The following is an 18,454-nucleotide window of genomic DNA, read 5'->3' as shown; positions in this document are numbered from 1 at the left end:
GTGTTCCAGTGTCCTGTGCCTGTACTGACCGTGTTCCAGAGTTCTGTGTATTTCTTATTGGTGTCCATGACCCAAACCTGGGAAGGAGCGTGGTTTTCATTTGAAGTTAGGCATATATGTTTCTGTGGTACAATTCATAATGCTGGTAGTTTCTAGTCCTGATTATGTAAGGAAGAATGAATACACTTTGGATGTGAAGGTTTATAGGTCCATGTAAAGGAAGGAATCTTTGAAAAATAACCAGGTTTTACAGTTTGGCTGCTTTATGTGCAAAGTGTTTTAAGTCTAAAGAGGTTCCTCTTCTTATTACCTCACTTTGGCACGTTTAGGACTGTGTCTCTGCATCCTGAAAAGGACAGGATGGCTCCCTGTGCCTTGGCTCAGAGACCAAGAAAGGAGCATGGAGTATTCCCAGGAGTCACCTTGGAGCAGAGGAGAGTCTGCTGTTTGATCGACTGCGCGGCACTCGAGGGGCTCATATACTCAAGACTCCCCTCATTCAAGTCTGTATCTTGGTTTTCTGCCTCTGCAGATTTTCACTTTACATCTTCCCTCTGCACAGGCTTCCGTGGAGAGCAGGGGTGAGGAGGAACTGTCCCTGTTTGGAAATGAGTCACTTTAGTGCTGTGCTTTCTGCGTCGCTGTCCTGCGCCTTGCTTTCCTCAGCCTCTGCACGTCTGCTCCGCTGCCCTCTCCATCAGGACGTAGCATGTGCTCCGCTACTCGTTCACACACACAGCGAAGCTCTGGACGCAGGGAAGCATTGCAGCAGCTAAGGCTGTTGGCTCCTCCCCTAACCATCCAGTGCTCTTCCTTAGGGACTGTGTTGTCTCTGTAACAAATGCATGCTTTCATTCCCCTCCCTTGATGCTAGCTACCCAGTGATCTACCTGAGTCCTCCGTTCCAAGCTTCCTGGATGCTAACTGCTAGCTAGGAGCACATCCTGGCCTTCCTCACAAAGGGGCCCAGGAATCCGTACGATGGGCCGCTGCCCCCGTCATTTCTTTTTCTTTTTGTGCCAGACCTGGGGCTTGAACTCAAAGCCTAGATGCTGTCCCTGAGTTTCTTTTACTCAAGGCTAGCATTCTATCACTTGAGATTTTTAAAAAATTCAGTGGAAATAAGAGTCTTACAGAGGCAGTGGAGCTGTGGCTCATAGTGGTAGAGCACTAGCCTTGAGCAAAAGAGCTCAGGGACAGTGCTCCGGCCCAGAGTTCAAGTCCCACAACTGGCCAGGAAAAAAGAAAAGTCTCACAGACTTTTTTCTTGGACTGGCTTTGAACCAGGATCTTCAGATCTTAGCTCCCTGACTATCTAGGATGACAGGCGTGAGCCACCGGTACCCGGCCTGTCATTTTTAAAGTATGGCAGAGCTGGCTCTCACTCTTCTGACACAAAAGCTGCTGTGTGCCCCCAGTGTTCCGACCAGGAGTTAGGGCAGGAAGTATTCACCAGCAAAGGTGAGCTTTCAGAGTCCGGAGCTGGAACTTGTAAATGCAGTTCTGGGTAGAGATTTTAGTAAAGCCATTGGACAGCCAGGTGTTGGCCGTCTCTTAGCCGCAGTGAGGATTCTGAGGGACTGTGGTGTTCTGAAGATGTGTTACTGTTATTCCCCCGGGGCCTCGCCACCGGGGGGGGGTGGGGGGGTAGAGTGAGGATGGGGGGCGGGTGAGGGAGGTGGGAGACTGGAGGTGCTCTGGAAAAACCACTTCCGTTCTGCTCACGTAGCTGGGTAGAAACTCAGGAGAGACAGTGAGTAAGAGGCTGGTAGTGGAAGAAAGGTCACAGGGAGCGGTGACTCAGGGGCGGGAGCGTGGGGTGCACGGGCCTGTGGTCATGATAGAAGTGATGTTGGCAGGGCTGGGAGGGACATTGGACTTGCAGCCGCAGAGGCTGAGGCGCGGCTTTGGTGCCTGGCACGCCCTGTCGTCTGTCTGAGGTGCAGTGTGTAGTGACCACTGGTATGATAGGTGTGGAAGCGAGGCCTTTCCAAGGGTGTGTAAGCCAGTGCTTTCGAAGCTCCTGGAACCTGGGACAATGTGGCCGAAGTTATTAGGATGTGCGAGGGGAGTAGGGCCTCCATGAGAAGCTAGAGCTCCGCAGTCTCCTGTGGCGGGGACCACGGTCGGTCATCCGGCAGGCAGCCTGCAGGCACACCTTCGCACACCTTCTCGGGCCAGCTTGAAGCCGCAGTCTTGCGTTGTCACGCACGTGCAGATGGATTCTGAGTTTCCAGCCCTGAGTCCCGAGCGTTTGGAAAGTCTAAGTTCAAAAGCTAAGAAGTCTCATGTGCTTTCTCTCTTCGCGTTTAGAGCCTGGAGCTCTGTGCCGGTGCTGGGGTGGGGCCCCCGGGCAGCTCTTTTTGGGGCGGTGGGGTCCGGGGGGGTCTGCTGGGAGTTGTCTTCCCCATGGCCCGGCGGCAGCAGCGGCGGCGGTGGCGGCTCTCTTTGGGGCGGAGGGGTCCCGGGAACCGCAGGCCTTGGTCCTCCCGCCTGCCTTCCTCTTGCGCCCTCTTGAAGGCAGGCCCCATTCAGTGTGGCCTGGCTCTGCCTGGGCATCCCTGATATCTTTCTAGCCCTTTCTTTCAGGCTTTCATTAGTAGGAAGAATGTTTTTTGAGTTACTTGCTGTGTTTGAACAGTAACTGGAGTGCCAGGGAGCCGAGCCGGTGGAGACTGGTCACAGCTGGCATGGAAGTCTCTTTTTGAGACCATCCGTGTATTTGCTCCCAGCAGACGGTTGATTTCTGTGCAGAATGTCTGTCTGTGTGTGGTCTTTCTCTGCTTCTGGGAATGAAAGGAGGCCTTAAAAGGTCTCAGCAAGATTCTTGTTCAGCACTCCGTCCCAGCTTGACGAGGTGAATTCCAAGGGCAGCAAGATGTGATCTGGCGTTGCATCCAAGTCTCCTGCTTGGGGAAGCGATCGTAGCTTGCTGCTGGGCCGGCGGCACCTGTACTAGGAATCACAGCACTTCTTGTGCACAGCCTTACCCCAGTCCACTCCTAGACGGATCTCTGCAGTAGGGATGGCACCGGGGAGGTGAAGGGAGCTGCATGGGGTCGCATGGACAGCCAGCGAGCCAGGGAGCACTGCAGGCCTGAGTCTACGGGCATCTCTTCTGGCCTCAGGAGAGTCTGAGTCCTGAGCTGACCCCGGGGGCCTCACCCTGTGTGTGAGTTCTCTGCACTGAGGATCATGTTGGGAGCCCAATTCTGCCGGGTGCAGGCTGGCTTACGGATTAAGGTAATGCTGTATTTGGAGTTCCTGTCCAGGGCAGCCGGGCAGTCCTCATTATTTTAAGGAGCCGCTTTTGTAATAATTAGGTTGTCAGGTTTTTAAAATTGGACTTTCCAAGGCTATTCTAACAGCGAAACATTTCAGTTTTAAAGTACTTTAAACGTCCCTGTGGGAAGTCCTTCCTAGGGAGAGGCCTGTGGCACCCTGGGCCTGCCTTGCCAGTCGGTGCCATTCTTCCTTTTCCAGAAAGAAAAGGAGGAGGGGTGGTGGGGTGAGGCCAGGGAGGCCCCTGGGCGCTGCAGTGGAGCTGGAGTCCAGAGGTTGCTGGCTGTGCTCTCTTGTTCTGTGCCAATCCGGGTGGAAGAAGTTGGGCGCTCAGCTGGGGAGGGGGCAGGAGGCCGAGCTGCCAGGGAGCTCAGGAAGAACTCACACTTCCTTCTGTCTGGGCACCTGGGAGAGGCGGCTGGTGTCCTGAGGGCCTGGAAGCTCGCTCAGGCTCACCTGTGGAATTGGGGAGCATCTCCCGTTCTTCCAGTCTCCCTTTGTCAAGTGTTCCTTGTGGTGGTTTTGGGGAAGGTGTTCCGGCCGGCAGGCACTTACTAAATCATGCCGAGGAGCAGTGGGCCGCCACAGGGAAGGGCTGGCTGAGGTGTGGGGGCGACGTGGCCCTGCCTCCGCTCCAGCGCCCCTGCGTTTCTTATGGAAGGAGCCACTGAGACCGCTTTGCCTCTTTACCGAGGTTGCCGGTAGGCAGTGGAATAAGCAAACAGCTTTCCCATGAGCAGCGCTTAGAAAGCAGACCTACTAGACTTGTGTAGGGACAGGCCTCTCAGCCAGGGCGTGCTCAGCAGGAGAGCCTGTGTCCTTCTCTGCTCGTCTGGATTACTTCGGGCTGGATGTTGTGGTGAGTTTGTGAGTGTGGTGACCTGCAGGAGATGTGTTTTGGTTTTTCGTCACTGTTTGGGAGTTGCTAGGGAATATCTTGTTGGTTCTTTCCATTTTGCTGTTTTACTTAGCCGTGTTGGTCAAATAGTAGGAAACTGTGAGAGATAGAAGTGAAGAGGATTTACTCTGAAGATACTGGGCTGTCCATTAGAGGAACGCGAACACTTGGGAACAGAGGAAATCCTCATGCTAAAAATCACACAATTTTAATCCTAAATTGGCATCGTGGGAATGTGGTGATGCATATGGAAGCCTTTGTGCGTTTATAACATGTTAGGGGGTTTCTGGAACAAGTCTGGCCCGTCTCCACTATTAAATTCTGCAGTGACTACAATCGGCTCATTCTGTTTCTGAGAGCACGAACTGGTGCAGGCTCCCTACAGTGTGCGCCCGGCCTGCCCAGGGAGCCGGTTCACACGCTTGTAGTGAGTGTGGGGACCACAGTGGTGCAGCTGCTGCCGCCTTCTTGTTCCTACAGCGCGTGCTGTGTTCTGCCTCCTCTGCGTCTGGAAAAGCACTTGGGCGATTCCTTCAAGTAAGCTTTCCAAGATCAAGGCGGCAACTTCATGGCTACCAGGGCAGGGCTTCATCGGTTTTGCAGCTTCTTATGAGATGCGTCCTTGGCTGCAAAGACACACAGCATTGACTGGTTAGTCAGGTCGCTCCCTCACCCTTCAACGTCTCTTGACAGTGGTTTAAAACCAATTACTGAGGACACCAGACAAAGTACTTCCATGGAGTTGGAATGACTCAAAGTAGCATTCATGATACTGATGGAGATGCACTGTTAGGTGGAGGCCCGTGCGGTGGGCGGTCCCGTCCTGCACGTGGTGCTCCCTGTCAGGAAGGCCCCAGCGTGGCAGGCAGGTATCTGTGAATAGCTTCCCAAGATGGGGAGAGCTGAGCCCGCGCGGTGTGCGCATGCGGTGGTGAGGACTCACCTCCGCTGCCCAGCCCACGCAGCCCGGTGCGCTCACCGAGAACGTCATCTCAACACAGCCGCTCACTGGATGTCTCCTTGGACCCTTTGACTCCGTAGCTGTGGTACAACTGACTATAGAGCAGCTGTCCTCAGTCCCCCAAAGGGAGGGAGCAGAGTGACAGCCAGAGATGAGCTATTCTCCCGCCTCCCTGTTGTGCTTCCGCACACCCCTGCTCACTGTCTCCAGCTGTCTCCTGGATGTCCTCAGTAGTCAGGACTTCCTGTTTGGCCATCCTCGCTGTCTCCAAACCCTGAGGTCTTTACCTTGGATAAATCGTACTGAATGCATGACAGAATCTTCTCAGCAGAAACCCTGTTCCTTGTCAGTTCCTGTGTACAACGAGTGAAACATTAACCACGTCAGAACACCCTGGGTCCGGGTATAAGGAGTCTTTAATCAGCGTCACTGAATATGGGTTTGGCTTCTTGTTGGAAAGATTCTACCATTGCCACGGCCCTCCCCTGCCCCCTCCAGGGCTGGGACTCAGGAGCCTCCTGCCTCTGCCTCCCACGTTCTGGGAGTGTAGGTGTGTGCTCCCTCACCAGGACTGGACGCACAACTCCTTCCTTTGCTTTCTTTTTTCTTTTTGTGGATAGTACTGGTGGGTTGAATTTAGGGCCTCATGCTTGCTAGACAGGTGTTTTACCACTTAAACCATGCCTCCACTTTTTTGTGTTCGTTATTTTTCAGGTAAGTGTTGGCATGTTTGCCAGGAACCATCGGCTTTGCTGGCGTTTTGCCTAGGGTGGCATTGAGCTGTTCTGAACTGCCTGGATTGCAGGTGTAATCCAGCCTGGAGCTCTTTTCTTTTCTTTCTTTTTTTTTCTGGATTGCAGGTGTAATCCAGCCTGGAGCTCTTTTCTTTTCTTTTCTTTCTTTTTTTTTTCTGGATTGCAGGTGTAATCCAGCCTGGAGCTCTTTTCTTTCTTTCTTTTTTTTTTTTTTTGTCGGTCATGGGGCCTGAACTCTGGGCCTGGGCACTGTCCCTCAGCTCTTCAGCTCAAGGCGAGTGCTCTACCACTTGAGCCACAGTGCCACTTCTGGCTTCTTTTGCTTATGTGATGCTGAGGAATCGAACCCAGGGCCTCATGCATGCAAGGCAAGCACTGTACCACTGAGCCACCTTCCCAGCCCTGAGTTTTTTTCTTTATATGTAAATTGGTTATACCTTTATCTTTTCAAAGTTTTCTTTGATGATACATTTGATTAAATAGGCTTTATACAGATAAACATTTTGGTTTCCTATAATACAAAACATTAATACCATATAATCTTTGTTCATTTGGTTTATATTCTTTTTAAAATCAGCACATTAACTATTTGAAAGCTGTTTTCCCTTCTAAAATTCTTATTATATTTTTAACAAAATAATGATTAAATATATATGCACATATATACATAGATATTATATACATACACGCGTGTACACACACACATAATTTTGTATTTTTCTACCTTAATTCTAAACACGTGTTTATTTTGTATCATGAAAAGTCTCTGGAACCTGATTTTTAGTGGTAATATAACAGGTCATGTTTGCGTGTGGCATCCATGTTTGTTCGTTTCCCTGCTGTTAGTGTTTCAAGCTGACACCTGCTTCTCCCGCATCATCTGGATCTTTGCCCTGCCCTGCCTGCCCTGCTGGGACCCAGGCCTGCAAGTTCTCTGTCTGCACTGACCAGCAGCGAGGCGCCCCTGCGTTCAGGATTCCCACCGCAGAGGGGCGGCCCTTGTGTCTGGGCCTTTTAATAAGATGTTCTTTTGTCCAAGGGATCACAGCCCTTGCCCAGCCTTCTCCACTTGTCTGATCATAACACAATAACCAGAGTAGTCCTGGCGTCATGATTTGCAAAGTGATTTTCCCCTGAGCCATCTTAATTATGGGGGTGGTGTTTATAACTGTTATGGATCACTAGTGGTGACAGCTTGGTGATTCACGGAATGACAGCAAAATATTTTAATGCACTAGCAAATAAGAGGATAAAATTATTAGTGGAGGGCAGAATATAGAAAAAGTAGAAATGGACTGGTTTGAGCCAAATAAATGTAGGCATTTTTGTTACAAATTCTCCAGGGCACACATGGTAGCACTCAGTGGGAAATGAATTTGCTTCTCAGAAATTGGTTTCTCTGAGACTTTTTAGGGCCGTATAGGGAAACTGGTCAACAATCATTTCTTTGTTGCGTAAAGAAAAGGGTTCCTGTGCCACTGTAACATGAACCTATTGAAATTATATTTTAGAACAGGAAAGGCTATTTTTTGTGATCTATTTAATTTATTTGTCCTTTGAGCAAATAAATAAGGAAGGGAAAATATTTATCCCAATTTCAGAGTCTAGAGGAAATGGTTTTATTGAGAGATTAAGCCTTGTTCTCATTTCGTATTTATTAACTGTTACTTGTTTCAGTAGCATATGGGTATAAATTTTCTACTTTGGTGAATAGAAATGCTTTCTACTGTAAATTAGCAGTTCATGATTGAACAAATTTATGTGATACAAAGTGATGTTATGATTTATGAATACAATAAAGAATCAGTTTTCATATCCATCATCTCAGATATTTAGCAAATGTTTAAAAAATGCTAGCTGTGATCTTTGTCCTTCATTTTATTGAACTATGTGCCTTCTGTACCTAGTTTGTTGAAAGTTTTTTTTTTTTTTTGGTCGGTTGTGGGGCCTGAACTCTGGGCCTGGGCGCTGTTCCTCAGCTCTTCAGCTCAAGGCTAGCGCTCTACCACTTGAGCCTCAGCCCCCCCTTCCAGCTTTTGCTGCTTATGTAGTGCTGAGGAATCGAACCCACGGCCTCATGCATGCAAGGTGAGCACTCTATCACTGAGCCACCTTCCCAGCCCCTGAAAGTTTTTCTTTTATAAATCACATTTGAGTTTTGTCAAATGCTTCTGGGTGTGATAATTATGGGTTTTATTATTCATTTTGTTAATGTTCAGCCATCATCCTTGTCTCCCAGTGTAAGTCCAGCTTGATCATGGTAGATTGTTAATTTACATTTAACATATTGTTGACTTTGGTTTGCTAGCATTTTGTTGGGAATTTTAGCATCTATATTCATTAAGAACGTTGGCCTGTGATTGACTTTTTCTGTAATGTCTGTATCTGACTTTGGTTTCAGGGTAGCACTGCTTCTAAAAGAGTGAAAATGTTCTTCTCTTTTTAATTTGTTTGAAAGGTTTGAGAAGGATTAGCATTAATTCTTTAAAACTATTGGAAGAATTCTGCTATGAAGCTGTCAGGTCTTGTGCCTCCTTCTGTTTTGTTGTTGTTACTGATCTAGTCTGTCTCTTTACTTAACATTGGTCTATTCAAATATTGTATTTCTTCAGGTCTTATGCATCTAGGAAGCAGTCCATTTCTTCTAGTCTACTTCGTTGGAATATTTGTGTTCAAGCCATTTTCTTATGGTCCTCCACATTTTTGTGGTATCAGTTGTGACGTCTCTTTCATTCCTGATTGTGGGTCCTCTCTCTGTCTCTGTCTCTCTCTCTTCCTAGACCAATTGAAAGACTGTTAATTTTGTTTTCAGGAAACCAGTTCTTAGTTTCATTGACCTGTTCTATTGTTTTTACTGTCTGTACTTTATTTCGGCTCTTACCTTTAGTCCTTCCTTCTGCTAACTTGGGCGTAGTTTATTCTTTTACACTTTCTTGAGGTTTCATATTAGGTTACCTGAGCCTGCCTGCTTTGTGTTTCTTTCTTTCTCTCTTTCACTTAAACATACAGGTATTTGTTGCTGTAAGTTTCCTTCTCAGAACTGCTTTTACTGTTCTGTGACTTTTGGTTTGCTGTGCTTCCATGTTTCTTTCAGGTATTTTTTTGAAGGTTTCTTTATAATTTGCTTGTTGACCCGATGTTGTTGAGGAGTGTGCTAATCTCACACACTTGTGAGTTTTCTAGAGTTCCCTCAGTTTTCTGACGTTGATTTCTAGTTTCAGCCCATTGTGGTTGGAAAGGTGCTTGATGTTATTTCATCCTTTTAAAGTCTTCTGTGGCTTGGCTTCTGCCTCCACCTGTGCTTTGCCCTGGGGAGCATTCCAGGTGTGCTTGAGAAGAGTCATTCTGCTGCCCTTGGCTTGGGAGCCCCGGAGTCTGCCGAGTCCATTTGTTCTGAAGTTGTGATCAGGTCCAATGTCTCCTGTTAACTTCTTGTCATGGAAAGTAGGGTATTAAAGTCCCCGGCTATTACTGCTTTGCAACCTGTCTCTCTTTTTGGATCTTTTAATGCTTGTTTTATGCCTTTAGATCTCCATATTGGATGTAGATATACTTACAGTTGTTATATCCTCTTGATTAATTTCCCTTTTTATCATGATGTAAAGTCCTTCTTGTCTCCTTTTACTTTTTTAAATGTAAACTCAATATCCCTTCTCTCTGTCAAATTTCTCAATAATTTGTGATTCTCTTTTGAATTCTCTTCTGCATCTTGGGAGGTTGTCCAACATGACCACAACACTCTAATTCCAGATTGACTAGGCAGTGTCACCAAGACTGCCTGGTTGTTCATCAATGCCTCTTGGCTTCAAAAGGTAGACCACACTTTTTTTTTCTTCTTCAAATGCTCTTTAGCTACATCAGATAATGACCTGCGCCAGACTTTGTCTTGTCTTATTAAGTCTTCCTCTTGTCAGGGTCTTTTATCTGCATGTTTGTGAAGGCTCCAAGCCCAGGCTCCCTAAGAATCTGGTCTTTCAGATACCTTCCTCAGTTTCTGTTATGTCTGCTCTGTCTGCTGGGATTGAACCAGCACAGCTGTCACCTTTGCGCTTTCGCACACAGGTCTCACTGGCATGCTCTTGTCCTTTGTTTGCCTGGCAGTGAGGCTTTGTATGCTGTGCTGCTCCAGCATGGCTAGGTTTTGGCATTTTTTCCTAGTGAATGTAATTAACTGATGTACAGTGTCAGGAAAGTCACTAAATGTTGGTAGACCTCAGTTTTCCTATCTCTTTAATTAAATATTTAAAGTCCTTTCCTCAGCAGTGACTGTATATATTCTGTTAAATAAATATAATCATATGTATCCCCAGGTTAGTGTTCTGGTACAGAAGTATTCCTTTTTCATTGATGTCTACTGATTCTGTACATTTTTCTGTCTTTCTGGAGATAGAATTTTCATACCCTATAATTCATTTATTTAAAACCACACAATTCAGTGGTGTTAAATATAGTCACAGTTGTACAGCCATCACCACAACCAATTTTAGAACATTTCATTACTCTGAAAGAAACTCCATACACATTAGCAGTCATTTCACATTTCTTAGGCATCTGCTAATCTACTCTTTGAGATTTTTATGCATTTTAAACTCTGAGTGATACAATATCATGTGTTAATAGAGTTTTTATTTTTCTTATGGCACATGAAAGGTATTTTGAAATGCTGCCTTAACCTTTTTAGACCCCCAATCAGCTTTTGGCTGTTTCCTGTTAATTTAAAAGTGACATATATTACACATTTAAAAAACTCATTTAACTTATACTTAAAAAAAATTTTTTTTTGGGTCTGGTTGTGGGGCCTGAACTCTGGGCCTGGGCGCTGTCCCTCAGCTCTTCAGCTCAAGGCTAACGCTCTACCACTTGAGCCACAGTGCCACTTCCGGCTTTTTTTCCCTACTTATGTGGTGCTGAAGAATCGAACCCAGGGCCTCAGGCATGCAAGGCAAGCGCTCTACTACTGAGCCACCTTCCCAGCTCTTAACTTATACTTTAAAAAGATATACGTGTTTTGTGGAAAGTCACGGAAGAGCAGAGCAGTGTCGTGGTTCACCTAGGGCTGCCCCTGCTCTGCAGTCTACCTGTGCACGCCGGAGGAGGAAGTGTTACTAACGCTTTGCAGTCAGTCATGCTTGAGTGTTTGCTATAACCCTTTCCAGCCTGCATTCCTGGGAGGAATTCTCGGCTTTAACCAGACTGGCTGGCTCTCTCACTGTCTGTTTACAACTCTTGGACCTCACCCTTTTCTGTAACTTTTTTAAGTACTGGGGGACAATATTCTTGGGCCAGATATGATGCTTCACCCCTACAATCACAGCCACACAGGAAGTATAGATAAGAGGGTCATTGTACAAGCCCAGCCCCCAGCAAAGATTGAGACCAAATCCCCAAAATTCTTAAAGCAAAATGGGCGGAGGCCTGATTTCAGCAGTGGAGCACCTACCTAGTGCCTGGGAAGTGCATGGCCCTGGATTCCAACTTCAGTACCACCCCCAAAACAGAGAGAAACACACAATTTGCCCTGGGTAAATTTTATTCAGGATGTGTTCTCTTCATTTTTATGAAAAGCAATCACTCGGTGATATCCATAGATTTTGCAGTGTGCTTTCCCCAGTTTATACGTGTTCATCGTGGCAAATGGTATTTTCTGGTAGGCCATTAGGGGTAGCAGATTTTTTCCACTCCGAGTCTCATTTTAATCTTTCGGCCTATTTTATCCATTTATCTATCAATAGGGACTATTTTTCTGCTCTCCTATACTTGGGTGACTTTGTGAATTAATCAGTGCACGGTGGTAGGATTCATCTTACGAAGCCTGGCCTGAGAGGCTTTGCAGCCTTCTTCTGTGCCCTTTTGAATGCTGGTCCAGAGCCTGATACAACAGAGCTACTTGAGATCCAGGAAGGAGGAAAGAGGCCTTGTAGGGAGTGGAAGAATTCCAGTAAAGGGTGGCATTGATTGCCAGAAATAATAGTAAGGCCAGCCACATAAGGCTGGCCACATTATCTAAACGAGGGTGCTTTCATGAGTAAGAAATTTAAAAAAAAATCATGTTACTTTGAGCTTCAATATTTGGCGGTGTTTTGTTATTAGCATAAGCTAACTGGTTTATATAGTATATCTTAACACTGTTATAACTATTTTTTTTTTTTTTTTGTCATGGGGCTTGAACTCCGGGCTTGGGCGCTGTCCCTCAGCTCTTCAGCTAAAGGTGAGCGCTCTACTGCTTGAGCCACAGCACCATTTCCGGTTTTCTAGTGGTTTATTAGAGATAAGAGTCTCACGGAGTTTCCTGCCCTGGCTGGCTTTGAACCGTGATCCTCAGATCTCAGCCTCCTGAGTAGCTAGGATTACAGGCGTGAGTCACTGGTGCCTGGCTGTTATAACTTTTGAGGTGATTAAGGAGTTTGGTCCATGGATAGTCCTTAAACTCACCTCCAGGCATCGAGTGTCCTTCATTCACTGTTAACTGTGTGTCTGTTGTTTTACTCATGTTACTGTTACTGTTTGCGTAGATGGACACTTTACTTCTTCAGCACAGCTTGAGATAGAACGCCTCTGCCTGCCTGCCTGCCTGCCTGCCTTCCTTCCTTCCTTCCTTCCTTGCTTCCTTCCTTCCTTCCTTCCTTGCTTCCTTCCTTCCTTCCTTCCTTCCTTCCTTCCTTCCTTCCTTCCTTCCTTCTTCCTTCCTTTTCTTCCCTTCTTTCCTGAGATTTCCTTTGCTTCTTTCTAAAAAGCAAAAGCGAGATGTCAACACTGCCAAAAGAGGAGGAAAAATCTTGTCAGAAATGGAGATGCTTTTGTTGATCTAAATGAAAGACTCCCTGTGTACTGACAGCAGTGGCTGTCAGCAGGGTGGAGTGGAGTAGCGGGGAGGTGGGGTTCTCAGTGCAGAGCTGCATGTGCTGCTGGGTCAGGGAGGTACACTCCAGACATGGTGGGCTCCCAGCCTGGTGTCTGCGTGTTCCGTCACGTGACTGCTCTGTGCCGGGCACCCTGCCCGGACAGCAGCATGAGCTGTTCATGGTGTGCCCTGCCGATGTCCAAAGCAGGGTGGGCGGGCACAGCGTGTGAAGTTCTTGACTGGTGGTGGTGCACTGGCTGTAGCGTTAGTGGCTCCGCAAGGACCGTGTCAGAAGGTGGGTATTTTAACGGAGCGGCTGGACACTGTGTTCAGATCCACTAGGAAAATAATTAGTAGTGGTGTAATTTTATTTTGGGGTCATGTCAGATAGGATTGTGTTTTAGTCCAGCACGCACTCTTCTAACTTGACTCAAGCGGGACTTGTGACAAGCCCTCGTTGAGGCTTTTTAACATGCAACATGAAACCTTCCAGTCGCTTGCTGTTCAGACCCTGCTAGATGTAGGAACTTGTACTCTATAGTTTCCACGGATGCACAGCAAACTTATTCACTGCAGTTCTGAGTACTTTCTTGGCTTGATTTCTTGTATGACGTCTGAATGGCCCCCGGTTATATGAAATTGGTGCTGGTTTTTGTACTTTTGCTATTATACCTTTCCTGGAAAACAAAGTGAGCCTTTCATGCTTGAGTAAACACATGGGGGTGTATTATGAAACTGTCAAGACTCTGAACAATCGTGCAGGCCCATTTATTCACTGAGGTGGCCCCTGTGAATACTTCAGTACAACTAGCAGAAAGACATGTCAGTGGCTTCCCTGAAGACACAGAACCCAACGATGTGATAAAGCGGTCCAGAGGCCCGGGTGCTGGCGCACACCTGCAGCGCCAGCCCTCAGGACACTGAGGCGGGAGACTTGGCCCGGATGCCCACGCCTCATTTCAGAACCAGAAGAAAAAACACAATCCTCTCATTGAGCAGCTCATTGCAGCCGTCACTTGTCAAGGCTCAAAGTCCATTTTATTTTACACTGTCGTTAAAAAGCTGTCTTTAAACTGTGGTTATCTGAAAACACGAAGCCATTGACGGTGTTGTGTTCTGGCCTCTGCGCTCCGTGTGTTTCCTTCCAGTCAGTCACATGCACAAGTGGGTATTTTTATACACGCTCCTTGAAATCTATTTTCTTTTAAAATCATGTTTGCATTGTAAATCCTTTTCAAGTTCTGTGGTCTTTAGAATAGCTTTGTTTGTATAGCCTTGGATAATTTAACAACCAGCTAACCATTTTCCTTATTTGAAATTATTTTTGTTTGTTTAGCAGTGTCTTGTGCTTTTTAGTTAAGGACTCTGCCGTCAAGCCATGCCCTCAGTCCTGCTTTTAGTGTTTGTTTTTCAGAGAGTGTCTCCTGCTTTCTTTGCCTAGGCTGTGCTCGGACCGTGGTCCTCCTACCTCTGCCTCCCCGATAGTACATCATGCCTGACACTGAAAAAAATATATGTACACATACATCAATTTAGCAGAAAATAATGTAAAGTATATTTGTGCGTTGTCGTTTTTCTTATTTTCAGTAACAGGATGAAGAGAGATGCCTCAGAAGTGCATAAATGGATTTGAAAACATTTCATCTTTTATGTACTGCCCAATTGCCTTTTCAAATGCCAGAGCCTTCTTACATGGCTATATCCTTTCCTTTTACCAATAAAAAGGAGAAGTTAATTAAGGTTAGCATTTAAAGGTTACCAAACATTTGGAGTGCCAGGTAATCTTAATAGAGACTTTGGTCTCTTTGTTAGTTCAATTTCTGTTGTTTGCAAAATAATCTATGCACATAGTTGACAAGTCCCATAAGTTGTATGGGGTGGATGAGCGGGGACAGAAGGGGAAAGCTGCTCCTGTCCCCTCCCTGCCCCCGGCAGTTTGTTGTTGACATTTGAGAACCCAAGCATTTCTGCAAATATGCTTCCATATTGCTAATGGCTTGCTTTGACAGCTTGATTACCTACCTCTCACCCAACACACACTGTACCAGCCATTTCCTGTTGTAGAAGATGAACCCTTCACTCTTACAGTTTCTAAGTCATCCTTTTAATATTGATACCACATAGATTTCAGTAGAGCTGTTGTAATAGTATGACTATTAGCTATTCATAATCAAACTTTAAATTATATCTTAATATATTGCAGCTTGTATGTTTCCCAGGACTAGTAGCCCTGTCCTTTTTGTGCTTGCTTTATCTATTCTTGTTCCTAATTTAACATTCCCACCGAGTTGCATCTCTACTCCCGATACTCCTAAGCCTGTGAAGGAATTTCCTCAGATGTGTGCTCATCCATCTTTTTCCAGATGGGAGCCTGTAGATTGTGCTTCAGTGTGGACAGGTTGCTCTCAGAGCCACACCTCAGTTGGCATCTTGTGATTCTCTTCATGATTTTTTCCCGGGAATTTGTTTTTTCTTTCTGGGTTTTGTTGATTCTGTTTTCTGGATCTTTTTAAGTTTCTATCCCTATTTTGATGTTTTCCTGAGACAATGCAGGGAAGGTCGTGTTTCGAGGCTGAGTGTCTGCAGACGCCTTTGTTCTGTCATGTGTGACATTCGGCCCAGTGGGTGAGGGTTTGGGTTGGGGTTGGAGAAGAATGACCTGCAGGGGTTCTGTTCTGAAGGCTCTGCCTCCTTGCTGTCTACTTCCGGGCTGCTGGTGAGTCCGTGGCATTGGATTCCCAGCTCTTCACTGAAGCGCTCTCCTTGCCGCTGGGAACTTCCAGAGTCTTATTTTTGGAGTTTTGAGAGTTTACACTGTGCCTTGCTCTGTCTTTTCCTTTTCATTCCTTTTGCTGTCCTGATGGTGTGCCCTTTTGAACCAGAAAAAAAACATGTCTTCGGTTTCCTATTTTCTGTCTCTCTGTGGATGTTGTCCCAAGGGGGCTGCGTGCCTTGTTTTCCCTTCCTGTGCCTTGTTTTCACCCATTTCCCCATCTCAGTTTCCTTCTGAGAGGTTTTATTAACTTTACTTTTAAAACCACTTCATTAGTTTGTTGCTGCTTAGTACTTTTTAATGTCAAAACTTACCATTTGTGACAGCTTGCTACTTTATCTCTGATTTTTCTACGATATTTTTCCACTGATGAGGTTTTCCTCTGCTCCCTGCGTCATGTTTGTTTCTGCTAATGGGTTTGTGTATGCATGTGTAAGGGTGTGCATTCATGTGTGTGAACATGCAAAGATACATGCCCTTCCTTCCCCAAGTGACCAGAGAGGCTTGCTTCCGCTTAAGTGAGAGAGGCAGGCACTGGGACGTGGGTGAGTGGGCCGCTTGGCAGGTGGGTGCGTGGCTTGCTGCCCGGGCCGCTCCCCACGAACGGTGGGCCCTCAGCATCCGAGAGTCCACGCACGTGCAGGCTGTGGAGACTGCGGTACTGTGCATGCTGGGCCGCTTTTCCCCTAAAACCTCCCAACTGCTGCCAAAGACATGTTGCTTTTCAGTGGTCTGAGCTTTTCACTCCCCACCTTGCTTATGAGGCCATTGGTGTTTGGGGGCAGATTTGCACCTACGGATCACACGATGACATCGCACTACTGATGTTGGCCCTGGGCTCTGATTGCATGTGTGGAATTTCAAATTTAGCTTTCACTTTCGGGGGAGAGGGGTGTCTGGCTGGAGTGGGGGGGGGCGCCTCACTGGCCACACAGACTGGTGCCCTGGTCTTCCCAGAGTGACCTTCTGCCCCTTGCCCTTGGCTGTGTTTGGAGGTATTTCTCAGGAGGGAAGCTTCCCGTTTCTTACCTGGCTATGTAAGTAGAGAAGGGAATGCAAGGATGACGCGTAAATGTGGATTTGCATCCGCTCTCCTTCCGGCACAGGAGTCTGGCCCCTGATCTCACTGGCTGCTCCTAGAGCAGGCTTGAGCTTGCTTTGCTTCTTGAACTGGTTTCCATTTCATCACCAGTTTGCTAGCTTCAACAGTTTCGTTGCACATCTACTTTGCCTCCTGTTCCTACTCGTGTTTAACGTCCTTGTGGGTTTATTCTGTGTGTCTAGGTTTATGTTCATCTCTGCCTGAACTCCCCCGTGCCACTGGCATGCAGTTTTAGTGGAACAGGAGGGAAGGCTCGTGCTTAGTCTGCCATGCCTGGTGGAAACATCAGATGAAGACTCTTTAGATTCTGATATTTGCCTGGGATTGACTATTACTGACATTTTTTCAAATTTCGGTTAGGTTGATAGGAAGCTGCAGACAGCACTGCAGCGTCCGTGTACCCAGGTGTGTCTGGGCCAGCACGGGCCGCGCCGCAGGGCGCAGGGCGCAGGGCGCAGGGCGCAGGGCGCAGGGCGCAGGGCGCAGCGCCTCCGGAAGTGTGGGCGCAGGGCGCAGCGCCTCCGGAAGTGTGCACTGCCCCCTCCTCCCGAGGCCGGGCTCCGCGTCAACCTCGCCGTCAGCCACGATGTTTAAAACTCACCCTGAAACGATCTTGTCTTTCAGCAATTTTTCCAGCTGGTCAAGTTAAGAAAGCTTGGACTCAGTGACAACGAAATTCAGCGGCTCCCTCCGGAGATCGCCAACTTCATGCAGCTGGTGGAGCTGGATGTGTCCCGAAATGGTAAGAAGAGGTGCGCCTGCGTGGTCACCTGGGTGGTGGGAGGTGATGCGCATGCGTAGTCACGGGGGCGGTGAGAAATGCACGTGTGGTCACCGGGGCGGTGTGAGGTGCGCCTGCGTGGACACCTGGGGAGGTGTGAGATGCGCATGCGTGGTCACCGGGGCGGTGTGAGGTGCGCCTGCGTGGTCACCTGGGCGGTGTGAGATGCGCATGCGTGGTCACCGGGGAGGTGGGAGGTGCGCCTGCGTGGTCACCGGGGCGGTGTGAGATGCACCTGCGTGGTCACCTGGGGAGGCGGGAGGTGATACGCATGCGTGGTCACCTGGGGAGGCGGGAGGTGCGCCTGCGTGGTCACCGGGGCGGTGTGAGATGCGCATGCGTGGTCACTGGGGAGGTGGGAGGTGCGTCTGCGTGGTCACTGGGGAGGTGGGAGGTGCGTCTGCGTGGTCACCGGGGAGGCGGGAGGTGATGCACCTGCGTGGTCACCTGGGGAGGTGGGAGGTGATGCACCTGCGTGGTCACCTGGGGAGGCGGGAGGTGATGCACCTGCGTGGTCACCTGGGGAGGCGGGAGGTGCCCCTGCGTGGTCACCTGGGGAGGTGGGAGGTGCGTCTGCGTGGTCACCTGGGGAGGCGGGAGGTGATACGCATGCGTGGTCACCTGGGGAGGTGGGAGGTGCGCCTGCGTGGTCACCTGGGGAGGCGGGAGGTGATGCACCTGCGTGGTCACCTGGGGAGGTGGGAGGTGCGCCTGCGTGGAGGTGGGAGGTGCGCCTGCGTGGTCACCTGGGGAGGTGGGAGGTGCACATGCGTGGTCACCTGGGGAGGTGGGAGGTGCGCCTGCGTGGTCACCTGGGGAGGCGGGAGGTGCACATGCGTGGTCACCTGGGGAGGTGGGAGGTGCACATGCGTGGTCACCTGGGGAGGCGGGAGGTGCGCCTGCGTGGTCACCGGGGAGGTGGGAGGTGCCCCTGCGTGGTCACCTGGGGAGGCGGGAGGTGATGCACCTGCGTGGTCACCTGGGGAGGCGGGAGGTGCGCCTGCGTGGTCACCTGGGGAGGCGGGAGGTGATACGCATGCGTGGTCACCGGGGAGGTGGGA

The 18,454-nt window shown here is 48.4% G+C and overlaps 1 protein-coding gene across 1 annotated transcript in view; it reads left to right on the top strand.

The window, feature by feature from the left end:
* The window catches only part of Lrrc1 (leucine rich repeat containing 1), a 96,469-nt gene that overhangs the window by 19,351 nt on the left and 58,664 nt on the right, over positions 1 to 18,454 (top strand). Inside the window, exon 2 of the mRNA XM_013019063.1 lies at positions 17,237 to 17,354. Coding sequence (XP_012874517.1) covers positions 17,237 to 17,354 — 118 coding nt within the window. The remainder of the gene's footprint in view (positions 1 to 17,236; positions 17,355 to 18,454) is intronic.

Source organism: Dipodomys ordii, unplaced genomic scaffold (assembly GCF_000151885.1).
Source record: "Dipodomys ordii isolate 6190 unplaced genomic scaffold, Dord_2.0 Scaffold44, whole genome shotgun sequence".
Taxonomy (NCBI): domain Eukaryota; kingdom Metazoa; phylum Chordata; class Mammalia; order Rodentia; family Heteromyidae; genus Dipodomys; species Dipodomys ordii.
Note: the sequence above shows the minus strand (reverse complement) of the source record. Positions and strands in the feature narration are given on the sequence as shown.